Source organism: Geospiza fortis, unplaced genomic scaffold, assembly GCF_000277835.1.
Source record: "Geospiza fortis unplaced genomic scaffold, GeoFor_1.0 scaffold115, whole genome shotgun sequence".
Taxonomy (NCBI): Eukaryota; Metazoa; Chordata; class Aves; order Passeriformes; family Thraupidae; genus Geospiza; species Geospiza fortis.
This window is the reverse complement of record NW_005054499.1, coordinates 36671-49145: the sequence shown is the minus strand read 5'-3', so window position 1 is coordinate 49145 and position 12475 is coordinate 36671. Positions and strand designations below refer to the sequence as shown.

Sequence of the window (12475 nt, the reverse complement as noted above, 5' to 3'; positions counted from 1 at the left end):
CGGCCCCGCCGCCACTGGCCGCGCTGAGGGTGGAACGGGACTCGGGCCGGGCCGGCAGAGCCGCCTGACCCCCTCTCCGCCCATCGTTGTGTTGCAGATGAGCCGTTCCGGCCGGAGCTCGCGGTGAGAGGCGCGGAGCCATGGGCGAGAACAGCCCCGAGGGCAACGCCATCTACTATGAAGGGGAGGAAGACGATTTAGCCCAGGATGAAAATATGATGAGGTTCGCTGACAAAAACGGGCTGGTGTCCTCCTCGTCCGGGACGGTGTATGACAGGACAACTGTGCTCATCGAGCAGGACCACAGCGTGCTGGAGGATGAGGAGGATGAAGGACAGTGCGGTGACCACTTGCCTTTTTTACCCGAGGGTCACGAAGAAGGATTTCATTTAGATCATGAAGGGATGTCACAGGGTTACGTGCAACACATTATTTCTCCAGATCAGATTCACCTGACAATAAATCCTGGTTCAACTCCCATGCCAAGGAACATCGAAGGAGCAACTCTCACTTTGCAGTCTGAGTGCCCAGAAACCAAGAGGAAGGAAGTGAGTACTCAAACGTCATTCTGGGCTTTGTGCACCTTAAAGGCTTTGAAAATGGGCTGTTTTTCAGGAGTTTTGCTGTTTTTTCAGGAGAGGGGCAGTGGTTTTGCTCGTTTTTGAGAGATTTTGTGTAAATCTGCTCTGGTTGTCATCCCCAGCTTCAGGGTGTGCTGGGGACAGCCGTGTCCCAGCAGAGCTGCCAGGGCCCTTCCTCTTCCCTCTGACACCACCAGCTGCCCTAGGAACCTGCCAGAAGGCACTCGGTGACACTGGATGGCAGGAGGGTGTGGCACTGGCACACCTTTGTGTCAGTGGTCTGTGTTGTTTCAGTGATCTTCAGGTTTTCTTCTGCTCTGGTCGTTGTTTTGTGAGGTCAGAGGCAGCTGAAACAGGCAGAGCTGTTCCTCTGGGGTTGGCCACATTCTCAAGAAAAGCACATTCAGGTTGCAGTTAAGGGCCAGGCCATTGCTGGGAGCTGGAGTACCACATGAGATGCCAATTTGTAAGTTATTTGTAGTTTTATTGTGTCACAGGGATGCTGGGAGAAGAAGAAGGGAGCTTTAAGCTGCCATCTGATGTGTTTTGAAAGCTCAGGCCAGGCTGCATGGTTAAAATGGTGTTTGCTCTTTATTCTGTCTCCCGAATGAGTTCTGTGTGGATGCACAGTGGGGATTGTCCTGAGACTCTTCTTTTTCAGTTTGCTCTTAGAATTCACTAGGGAAACAGAATTATCTGGATGCACAGTGGGGAGGGCTTGTCCTGGGACTCTTCTTTTTGAGTTTGCTCTTAATTCTGTTTCCCCAATGAATTCTACCTGGATGCACAGTGGGATTGTCCTGGGACTCTTCTTTTTGGGTGCAAGAGCAAATGGAAATTGGCTGTGACACCAGCTCAGGGGTGGCTTAGTGCTCCTTCTGTGGCCTGCCTGAGCTGAGTTGTGTGAGGGGTGATGAGTGCAGGTGGCCCAGACTGTGACACTGGGTCCTGTCCATCAGCACAGAGCTGTCACCATCGGGCTGAGAGCTGGGAAATGGGTCTGGGGGGGTCAGATCTGCAGCTGGGGAGTCTCAGTCCTCTTCTGGGCTGTGTTCAGTGAGCCTGAGTCTCCTGTTGTCAGTTACTGACTGCATTTTTTCACCTTTCCTTTTTAGAGAAGACTTGTAGGATGTGAAATTTCCTAGTGAAATGCTTTATATGAATTTATTTTCCATTTCTGGAGTTGATTTTCCAGAGCAGAGGACAGTGATACCATAATGTGAGAGCAGTGGCACTGAGCACGTGTGAAAGGCCTTTTTGGCTCCTGTTTCAAAGGCCTGATAAGTTGTCTGGAGGTGAGGAAAAGAAAGCTCTGAAGGTCCCAAACATCTGAGTCATCTCTGAAAATCAACAGCTCTGTTCTTTGGTACTTGCAAAACATCTGCAACAGTTTTAACACTTGAGATAATTGTTTTAAAGTGTTAGATTTTCAGGTCAGCCTTAGACATTTATGAAGCTAAAAAGGGATTTTGCACTTTAGTACCTTTGGCTTTTTTTATTCTGTCGTACATCTCCCTGTAACTGTGTTGGTAAGAACAAACATGATTACAGTTTCTTATTTCAAACCCAGTTATTTGTTCAGCAGTGACACAGAAAATGTAGCCATTTGGGGGGAACGTGGTAAGCTCAGGAAGAGTTAAAGGCAAACAGAGCAGTTACTGTAGACTTTGAACCAGGGTGTGAGGCTCTGCTTTCTCCAGCCCTGTTGCCTATTGCACAACGAGTTTTCTGAGGTGAATGCTGGACCATGTCTCTTCCAGCAGCACCTCACTGTCCCTGGCCAAAAGCCACAGAGTCCCTGGGCCCTGTCCTGCCTGCCCAGGGCTTGGCCTCTGCTGCTTTGTTTGCTTTCTGTTGTGCCCTGGTGCTGTCCCTGTGAGGCTTTCAGATCCATCTCTGATGGTTTTGTGTGTATGAACAGTGTGCAGTGTTGATGTGCTGATGTGAAAAGAGAATGAAATGCTGTGGTGCTCCACAGAAAGGTTTGTTTTGCTCAGAAGGTGGTGGTGATGTTGCTGCTTGGAAGGATTTGTGAAATAAAGATTTGGCCTTTGAGGGAGGGGGAGCACTGCAAGGCCATTAAACTGATACTGCCACCTTCCCTTACACATGGGCAGTGACAGCTGGGAACCAAACAGCTTAATCTGTAATTAATACTGTCCTTTTTCTTCTAAACCTAAATGTAAACACCTGGAAAGCTTAACAGAACCCTCCCTTGATTTTCAGGTAGTTCCTGCCTGTGTCAGATCCCTTGTGTACCATGGGAAATGTTCTGTAAAGTGTTAATTTCCAGCTGCCTTAAAGCTGTGACAAGGAACATTTATTTCAGCACTGATACACAAATTGTACTGGATCTGGTGATCCTGGGGGAGGATGATGCACCCTCCTCATGTAATAAAATGTGTTTTCTGTGCTGGTGTGTTACTGCTGTGTGCTCCCATGTTGTGGCTGCCTCAGACTTCCTAACTGCACTGTAACCATGCTGCAGTTCTTGGGTGTTTAGTGGTAATAAATGGCCAAGGACTTCTGCCTGATTTGAGCTGTAAGTTAAGGGCACATTGGTTAGAGTGAAATTACTGTTTGATGTGAACTGTAAATTAAGGGTAGATTGCTTAGAGTGAAATTACTGTTTCCTCCTCTGAGAATGCTGAGTGAGCAGTTGAAAATGTGAAGGGGTGAATTCCTTGTTTCCCCTGGCAGGCAGAAGCTCAGCCTAACACACACCTAACAGAGATTGGAGATGACAAAATGTTTCCCCTTCCTCCTCCTTGCCCAGCTTTCTATCCTGAGCATGGCATCACCTGGTCTGGGGTATCCCTGGTCACTCAGGGTCAGCTGTCCTGGCTGTGTCCCCTCCCCACTCCCTGTGTACCCCCAGCCCCTTGCTGGTGGGGCAGAATGAGAAGCACTAAAAAAATCCATCTCTGTATCATCAGCCCTGTGCTGAGCACAAATCCAGAACATGCTCTATACCAGTGAAGAAAATGAACTCTATCCCAGTCAAACCCAGCACATTATGGTATTTCTGTGCCCTGTGTGTCTCACAGGAGGGTTTAGCATTTCCCAAAGGTTTTACTGAGGTAAGGTGAAGGTGATTGCCAGCCTGTTGTGGGAGCAACAAGAAACCATCGATTGAAATACACAAAGGATCACAGCTTTATAGAATTTTCCTAAATGAATCCTGCTGGCAGTTTTGTCCCCTACAAACAGGTTGGAAGTAACCAAGAAGCTATTTCTGTTTTGTTATGGAGAATTGCCTGGAACTTGATTTATAGCTGGTGTGACTTGCCAAGTCGTCTCTTGGCCTCCTCAATCACTGTGAGGTGTTGAGGTTTCTGAACTTTAACAGTCAAATGAAAGCCATCAGTGTGGTAATTAATGGTGGAGGATAACTTTATTCAGGCAGATCAGGGGTGTATTCCTTCTGCTTCACAAGAGAGGATGAGATTTCATGAGGTGTCACCACTTGCACAAACTTCTAAATGATCCTTCGTGCCTGTACCAAATGGAGTTGCATGAGAAGTTGTCCTGGGGATCTCAGTGGCTTATTGAGAAATCTGTGACAGCTGTGTTTGGGTGTTCTTGTGACCTGGTGTGATCCATTTCACTTTGGGCACTGCCTTTTTCAGTAGCCACAGAAGGAAAGAACAAGGTTCACTGAATTTGGGAGTGAAGTAATGAATGGACTGGTGGTTAGACCGTGGGAGATGGTAAAAACTGTTTTGCTCAAGGTGTTGATGGGAATTCAGCACACAGCAGTGGGTTTGAGCATTGTGACAGTGCATTTTCCTTTGTCTCCCTGCTCCACAAATGAGTAGCTCTGCAGGAAGCACCAGACTAAAATGCAGGTGCTACACATGTGGGTAGTGGACAGGTGTGATGGCGCCTCCATGTTCTTTCCAACTGTTTTATCAGATTTTTGGCTAGAAAAATTTTGGATTATGTCTTTCCTTTTCCCCCTTCTGTTGGATTCCTGTTCTGTAAGCCCAGCTGCTTCCCCATGTGCCGCTCCTTCCTCTCAGAGTGCAGCAGAAATGTTCTTGTCAGAGAATTAAGCGGCAGTAAATTTTCTGGGGCAGCTTTGGGGTCAAAATCTGTCGTTTGACCTCCTCAGAGGACTACATCCATGTGTGGATTCCAGAAACTATTAAAAATTATTAATCATGCAGCATTTTGTCCTTCAGGTGAAGCGCTACCAGTGCACCTTTGAGGGCTGTCCCCGCACCTACAGCACCGCTGGCAACCTGCGCACGCACCAGAAAACACACCGGGGGGAGTACACCTTTGTCTGCAACCAGGAGGGCTGTGGCAAGGCCTTCCTCACCTCCTACAGCCTCAAAATCCACGTCAGGGTGCACACCAAGGAGAAACCCTTCGAGTGCGACGTGCAGGGCTGTGAGAAAGCGTTCAACACACTGTACAGGTGAGCTGGTGTTCAGCATTGTACAGGTGAGAAAGAGAAAGTGTTCAGCACTGTACAGGTGAGCTGCTGTTCAGCACTACAGGTGAGCTGGTGTTCAGCACTCCAGGTGAGAAGGCTCTGGTGAATTTTCTTGTAGGTGTGGCTGTTGCTGTTCTGCAGGTTGCATCTGCTTTGTGTTTATGTTTGAATACAATTGTTTTGCCTCTTCCACGTACAGGTACAAATATAAACCCCTCAAGAGTGGCAATGCTTGTCTAAAGGGTAGGATGACAGAACTGTGGTCACTTCTTTATATTCCAGTAGCATTGAAGGTGGTGGATGAACACAAGGGTCTCTCAGCCTTGCTGGAGGACTTTGGAACTGATAGCAGTCACTTCCATGAGCTCATTACCTCCTGTCAGAATATGTTCAGCCTTTGATCCTGTCCTGCACATCTGAAAGAATGCCTTGCTTGCCTCAGGCCAAGTCTGTCTTATCCTACCAGTCCTAAGATGGATTTTTTTGACATGTTTTTTAGGTTGAAAGCACATCAAAGGCTTCACACAGGGAAAACATTTAACTGTGAATCAGAAGGCTGCAGCAAATACTTCACAACGCACAGTGACCTGAGGAAGCACATCAGAACACACACAGGAGAAAAGCCATTTCGGTGAGTTGCTGGCTGCTGTGCTGGCTCCTGTGGCTCAGGTAATGAGGCACCTGTGCCAAAAAACAGCTGGTACTGCTCTGAGTGGAATGATGATCTCCTGAGAAATGTGAAGATGGCTGGCTGGCATTGGAGCCTTGTTGTTCTTGAGCTTCCCCAGTTTCCTTTAACAGCGGGTGCAGTGATTGTCCTAAAAGGCAAAAATAATTAAGGTAATTTTTTAAACATAAACCTGTGCCATGGTGAGCATCTTTTAAAACACATTGCTGCTCTCTGCTGGGATGCAGTGTGTATTCCATGGAGGAGACACACCAAATACTGCCTTTGTGCTTGGATTTTAAAGTCCTGCTCAGAGCCCTGCTGTGATGTGTGTAGCATGTGCAGCAGCTGCTGGGAGATAGCTGGTTCTAACAGAGCTTAGCTTTGGGCCTGCTTTTTAGAGTGCTGGGACTATTGCAAAGCATGATTTAAGGTTGTAGCTAATGCATTGAAGGGGGCTGATGCTGACTGTCCTGTGATGCCTCATTCAGGTGTGAGCATGATGGCTGTGGGAAGGCTTTTGCTGCAAGCCACCACCTCAAAACACATGTTAGAACACATACTGGTAAGTTCTATGGGGTTTTTAAAAATTTTCTTTAATTGAGCTTATTAAGTTTATATTAACTCTCAGAATCCTAATATGAATTTATAGGTGAGAGTGACGCTGAGTTGAGTGGCTGAGGTGACACGTGTGAGGGAGGGGATGGCATCCAGAGAGGCCTTTGCAGGCTGGAGAAGTGTGCCCATGTGAACCTCATGAGTTAAAAAAGGCCAAGTGCAAACTCCTGCACCAGGCCAATCCAAATTTTCCATTTATGCAGTTATGTTTATGCTTGACAGGTCTTGAATTCAACGAACGTGTTTTCACAAAGGTACCAGTAATGATGCATACCAATTAAATATTGTGTTGTATGTCAGTTCCCATGGTGAGGTGGAAGCACTCCCAGGACTCCCAGGAATACTGAATGTGTAAAGGGGCAGAAAATGTCTTGTTTGTATGAAATACTGCTCTGAAAGGTGCTTTAAAAGTGTGTCTGATAGGATGTTTTAAAGTCTGTTAAATGTGTTCTGTGCTGCCTCTAGGGGAGAAACCCTTCTTCTGTCCCAGCAATGGTTGTGAGAAGACTTTCAGCACCCAGTACAGTCTCAAGAGTCACATGAAAGGTCATGAGAAGGGACATACCTATAATGCACTTCCCAATAACAATGTGTCTGAGGTTAGTAGCACTTCTTAATGTTTCTGTGTTAGGTGGATATAAACTATACCTCGAGGAAGAAATCATTTGGTCTGCAGCTTGTTCTTCAGGTGTAACATTTAAGACTGGGGTTTTCAAATACTAACTGGGAAGGTTTAATTTTTTTTTTTTATTTTCTAAAAGTTGATTTGTTCCTATGCTAATTTAAAATTTTGGGTTATATGGCTTTTTGGAAGTACTTTGACTGAGATGTTAAGAATCCTTGATAGCTGCTAAATATCCTTTACTTAAAAATCTTGTTCCTTTGATTTTAGAACTGAGACCTGGGTCCCATATAAGCAAAGCATGGACTCTCAAAAGTAATTTAAAACATTTCTGACATTATTCTTTTAATATATAATTCAAATTATTTTTCTTTTTTTTCACAGGATACAAGTCACTCACTTTGTCTGAGTGATTTAAGCCTCATATCAACAGATTCAGAATTGCGGGAGAACTCTAACCCAGTGAGTTATTGTCCTGGAATTGCCTCATCCTCATTGAGTTTTGATTTTTGTCCTCCAAAATGGGCAGTGCATAGTTCAGCCTGCTGTAGAAAGCTCTGCATCTGATTTTACCATAACAGTGTTCTTGCTTCTTGATAGCTCTTGACTGAGTTGGATTTTACATAGAGGAAAATGAGATGCTGAGGAGAATGTATTGTTCTTTGTGCTGTGGGAGCAGGGTGCAGCTCCTGTGTGCATTCTGCTCCTGTGGATTACTAGAATTGCATAATCCAGGATATAAAATGGAGCTATTTTTTTCTGCTCCAGAAAAGGTTCTTCAAGCAGCCAAACAATGTCTGTTTCTGATGGAGTACTGCAAGAAACAAGGGTTAAACAAAGAGTGGATGCAGAGGAATATATTTTGCTTTTGAAGAAGTTACTTATTTTTGTAGGGGTTGCTAATTTTGTTGGTAAATTTGATTACAGGTAATAAAAACTAGATGTAAATTTAAAGCATGTAAGTAATGGGTGTTGCCATTCCTGAGGGTGGCTGGTTCATTGGAGGAGTGTTTCTGACAGCCACACTGCTTGACTGGGGTTTGTGGAGACCTGAGATGCAACATTGTCTGATGTCTTTCTCTTTGTTTTTGTTTGTCAGACACATGGACAGGACCTCAGCACAATCTCACCAGCAAGCATCTTTGAGTCTATGTTTCAGAGCCCAGACCACACTGCAAATCAGGATGACTCTCAGCAGACAGGTACCAGTTGTATCTGCACTGCTGTCAAAGAGAACTTTTTGACAGCTCTGCATGCGTGGACTGAATTCAGCATTTCAGACTGAAGCTTAATGCCCAGCATAACTCTAAGAAGCAAAAAGAACTTTAACTTCAGGGTTGAAATTCAGGGTTTTGGGGTGCATGGTGTGCACAGACTGTGTGACACTCAGTGATGGGGAGGTGACCCAGCACATTGTCCTGCAGTACTGGCACTGGAGCTCTCAAGCATCATCCTGTTTTCTTGAAGTTGCTGCACAACTGATAAAAAGCTTATTAGAGAGAGCTGATGAGCCTGATCAGGCTCAGTGTAGAGCCCAGTGTTACCAACTTCCTGAATTTGCAGCTACTTTTAGCTGTCTAGGGTTGTTTTTAAGCACTAATCTGAAGATAGGAACGTGCTAATGCTTTACTTGGCAAAAACCCATCAGCTAGCTGGTAAGTTCATTAAAAAATCAGTTCAGACCTAATGAGAATGGATGTATTTATATTTTTTCTGTTTCTCTTTCAGCAGCTTCGTTGATTGAAGCGTTTAACGGCGACGCAGACTCGGTGGCTGCGGTCCCGCCCCCAGCAGCAGACGCAGCCTCCCTGTCCCTCCCCCTGGTCCTGCAGCTCGGCCTCCCTGAGCCGGCTCAGGCAGCGCTGCAAGCCTCGGCAGCCCCTGCTGCTCCCTCCTCCATCGCACCCAGCTCACAGCCAGCTGCGTTTGGGAATCCTGCTACTGTTTTACAATCCCCAGAAGTGCCTGTTCCTCACAGCACACCGTTTGCAGCCAGTCACCAAGACTTCCTGCAGCACAGCCAGCCTCCGCCGCAGCCCATCGTTCAGGGACTGTCAGTGGTTGCTGGGGCTCCTGCCCCCACAGCCCCCAGTGCCACTGAGCCCCTGCCAGCTGTAGTTCAGACTGTGCCTGTTGGTGCAAACCCTGTTCTGACCAGTAACCCCACTATAACCATTACTCCTTCTCCAAGCACCGCCATTCTGCAGCCCAGCATTGTCATGGGAGAGCAGAACTTACAATGGATCTTAAATGGTGCCACTGGTTCCCCACAAAGCCAAGAACAAATGGTCAGTACATCCAGCAGGGCTTTGGAGCCCTTGCTTTTGAAAAGGGAGGGGGTCAAACCTGTAAGATAAACCCCAGGATGCGGTGTGGTATAATGTTTGTCATGTTAATGTGTATGCACATCAGCAGTGCAGCCCCTGGAATGGACAGGGAAATGATTAGAGCACAGAGAAACCCAGGATGCAGAAAAATCTTTTTTTTTCTTCTTTCCCCTCGTGGGGACTTCTGCCAGCAGGTGTCAGTGTGTTTATCCAGGACAGGGATACACGTGGGCCTTAATGTATTGCTTTTCATGCATAAAAGCACAAAAACCTCTGTAAAGGTTGTGTTTAGGCATTTTGTAATCTCTGTCCCTGCCTAATTTTGACTGATAATGAAAAGAGATTTTCTGGAAAGAGAATGTTTGTGGTTTTCCAGTAAATCTGGATAGCTGAAACTTGAGGAGTTTTCTCTTTGACAATATTGGTGCCACTTTAGGCTCTCAGCTGTAGGTGGACAGGGGTGAGTGGCTGCAGGTACAGACAGTGAAAGCACACAGAGCAGTGTTTAAGAATTCAGTCACTGAATTCTCAAAACCCACGAGCTCAGTTTGCCAGCAGATAATGCAGGAGTGTTATGCCAAATCTTTAGGACCACTGAAACAATGAGCCCAGTTTTCCTGTGTGTCTCTTTGGAATATGTATATAGCTGTTTAGAATTTGAACAACAGAAATTTAATTTGAGTCAATTCACACTTTTTTCTTGTTTGTGTTTTTTCTTTAAAGCCACAAGTTCCAAAAGTAGTAGAAAAGGTGTTTTTTACCACTGCATTACCAGTAGCTGGTAACACAGGTAAGCGTGACACTGAACGAATTGATTGAACAAAGCTGATTTTTCTCTCTCTGCTGTGAAATTACATAGTTCCATTGTGTTTTTTCTTTGTTTCACCTTCAGGAAACCCTGTGCAGCAGATTGGTCTCAGCGTTCCTGTTATCATTATCAAGCAGGAGGAGGCCTGCCAGTGCCAGTGTGCCTGCAGAGACTCTGCCAAGGACAAAGCCACCTCCACCGTGAAGAAGGAATGTTCCTCACCTGATTCAAAAGCTTTGGAGCAGCCAGCTTCCCGGCTGCAGCCTCAGACCTTTCCTTCCTCCTCTGCTCCTCCTCCTTGTGGGCAGAGCAGTCAGATAGTTAACCCTTCAGACTCCCAGACTGAAACATTAAGTGCCATGGATGTATCGGACTTCCTGTCCCTCCAAAGCCCTGAAACCCCGTCTAATGTAATTCCAATTGAAGCACTACTGCAGGGTGAGGAAGAAATTGGTTTGAATAGCAACTTCTCTAAGTGAAGATGTTCCAGATTTTCCTTTGCACCTGGAGGGTAAAACCCTTCTCCTTAGAAGCAGAAACTGAAGGATCGATTCTTATTCCTTCCTCTTTGGAAGTTTTGTGGCTTATTTCTGCTTCACGGATGTCATCTTAGTCACGTCCCAGGTACATCCACCTTTGAGATTCTATCTAAAAAAAGAAAAGGTAAAAAAAAAAAAAAAGAAATAGCTAAGTTATATATGAACTGTTTTGGCTGCACTGTCTGTCACTTTTGCTTGTCATATGTGAACACAGAAGTTAAGGTTACTCGTGTGCAAAAAGATTTTTAAAAGGAAAAGGGGGGTTACTTTGTCTCCAATTGCACATCACTTATGTTTGGGATTAAGGTACTGGCAGCAAGTGGGTCTTTGTTACAACTTCTTGGGTCTCTAATCTTCTCCTGTCTCTCATGTCTCTACTAACCATGCACTAAAGGGGAGCCCAGGAAAGGAGGCTGTGGGGGAGGAAATGGCATAGCTGGGGGAGAGGATTTATCTGCAGTGTGATTGGAATGTGATGGTCACATACCTGATGGGGAGCTGGTGCCTGGTTTTGCTGTGTACTGCTGCTCTTACTGAAGCCTCCAGGAGCTTTGGGGGAGTTTATTTCAGAATAGATCTGTTCATTTAATTCCACTAGGGCTCAAGTGTGTTGCAGACACTGTCTCACAACATGGAAGCACAGTCAGAGCTGCTGCTGGCTCTGGCTCCAGAGTCTTTTTTCTTGGCCTCTCCAAAGGGTGCAGTGAGTGCCAGGTGTGGTCAGGTTGGTGCCTGCTGCTCTTTTGATTTCTTAGACTTTGTGCAGCAACAAGTCATCATCCTTACCCTGGGACTGTTGAATCAGGAGCACGGTGCCTTTGCTGGTTACTCTCATCTTTTGTGAAGAACAACCCTTAAGAAAATTTTGAGAAAGATTCAACATAAATTCAGTTGGAATTCAGTGAGTCTGTCCTTCAGTTGTCCATACATGCTTCTTTTTTTTTCCAGTGAGCTATATAATTTCTGCCTGACTTTGCCTCCAGCCTGCTGCAATGCCAGCTTTTTGTGCACGGGGCTATTTCTTGACTAAAAGATGTTGCTCAACAGAATAGTTTTTCATATCAAACTGAGAGTCTATATTCTAACCTACTCAGGGTAAATCAAATCCAAACCCCCCCCTTCCACCAAAAAGCCTGTAATGTTGCAATAAATGCAGTCTCATTCTAAATGGTTTATTTATGCTGCATTATTTTAAAATATGTAATTTTATAGTTTCTATCCATCTTTCTGGCTTTGGCTGTCAGTTTTCTTGTGTTAAAGGAAAGAATATTAAATAGTCTTTATTCAGTTTACAGTGTTGTCATTAGTGAGATACAAAGATAATGACTGTAAGCCAATTAGCGGGGAGTGTCCCTGCACTCAATTTAGGAATACAAACTGTAGTGGATAGAGATCTTTCACTCTTTGTGTTTGATCAGAGCTGCTCTCTGTACCTCTGGGGAGGGAGAACCCTGGTGATCAGCAGGTGTTTCATCCTCCTGTGACATGCTCAGTGTAGCCTGGCCAGCACTGAGACTGGCATCAGCCTCCTCTCGTGCTGTTCCCCTGAGAATGCACTGCCCAGGCAGGGTGAAAGGGGCTGAAGGGAGCTGGCCTTCCCCTCCTGCACAGCTTCTGGTGAGGTGCAGAAGGAAAAGAGCCATGTCCTGTGAGTGTCCAGTGTGCCAGGAGCATTCCATGCCTGGGGCACGCCGTGTGTCTGTGCCAGGGCACAGAGCTCAGGGCTGGCAGCTGCAGGGATGAACTCGAGGGCATCACACATGCTGGTGGTGTTTCCTCTGGGTGTGTGTGGCAGGGCTGTTGTGCAGCAACAAGGTTTGGCATCCACACAACAGGTTAACAAAGCATTTCTTGTTTTGTTCCTGTCATGGC

At 45.9% G+C, this 12475-nt stretch overlaps 1 protein-coding gene across 2 annotated transcripts; it reads left to right on the top strand.

Annotated features, from left to right (window-relative positions):
- The first annotated feature begins 102 nt into the window (after nucleotides 1-102).
- On the top strand, nucleotides 103-10854 carry MTF1 (metal regulatory transcription factor 1). Of its 2 annotated transcripts, none has more exons than XM_005428682.2 (10): nucleotides 103-548; nucleotides 4766-5004; nucleotides 5522-5653; nucleotides 6181-6254; nucleotides 6773-6906; nucleotides 7314-7391; nucleotides 8029-8131; nucleotides 8661-9217; nucleotides 9980-10046; nucleotides 10149-10854. In XM_005428682.2, exons 1-10 carry the CDS (start codon nucleotides 141-143, stop codon nucleotides 10541-10543), a joined length of 2187 nt encoding a protein of 728 aa, XP_005428739.1. In that variant the 5' UTR covers nucleotides 103-140; the 3' UTR covers nucleotides 10544-10854. The 2 variants fall into 2 exon arrangements, with proteins under 2 accessions (XP_005428739.1, XP_014165694.1); XM_014310219.2 differs by having other exon boundaries at nucleotides 8658-9217.
- The last annotated feature ends 1621 nt before the right edge of the window (nucleotides 10855-12475 follow it).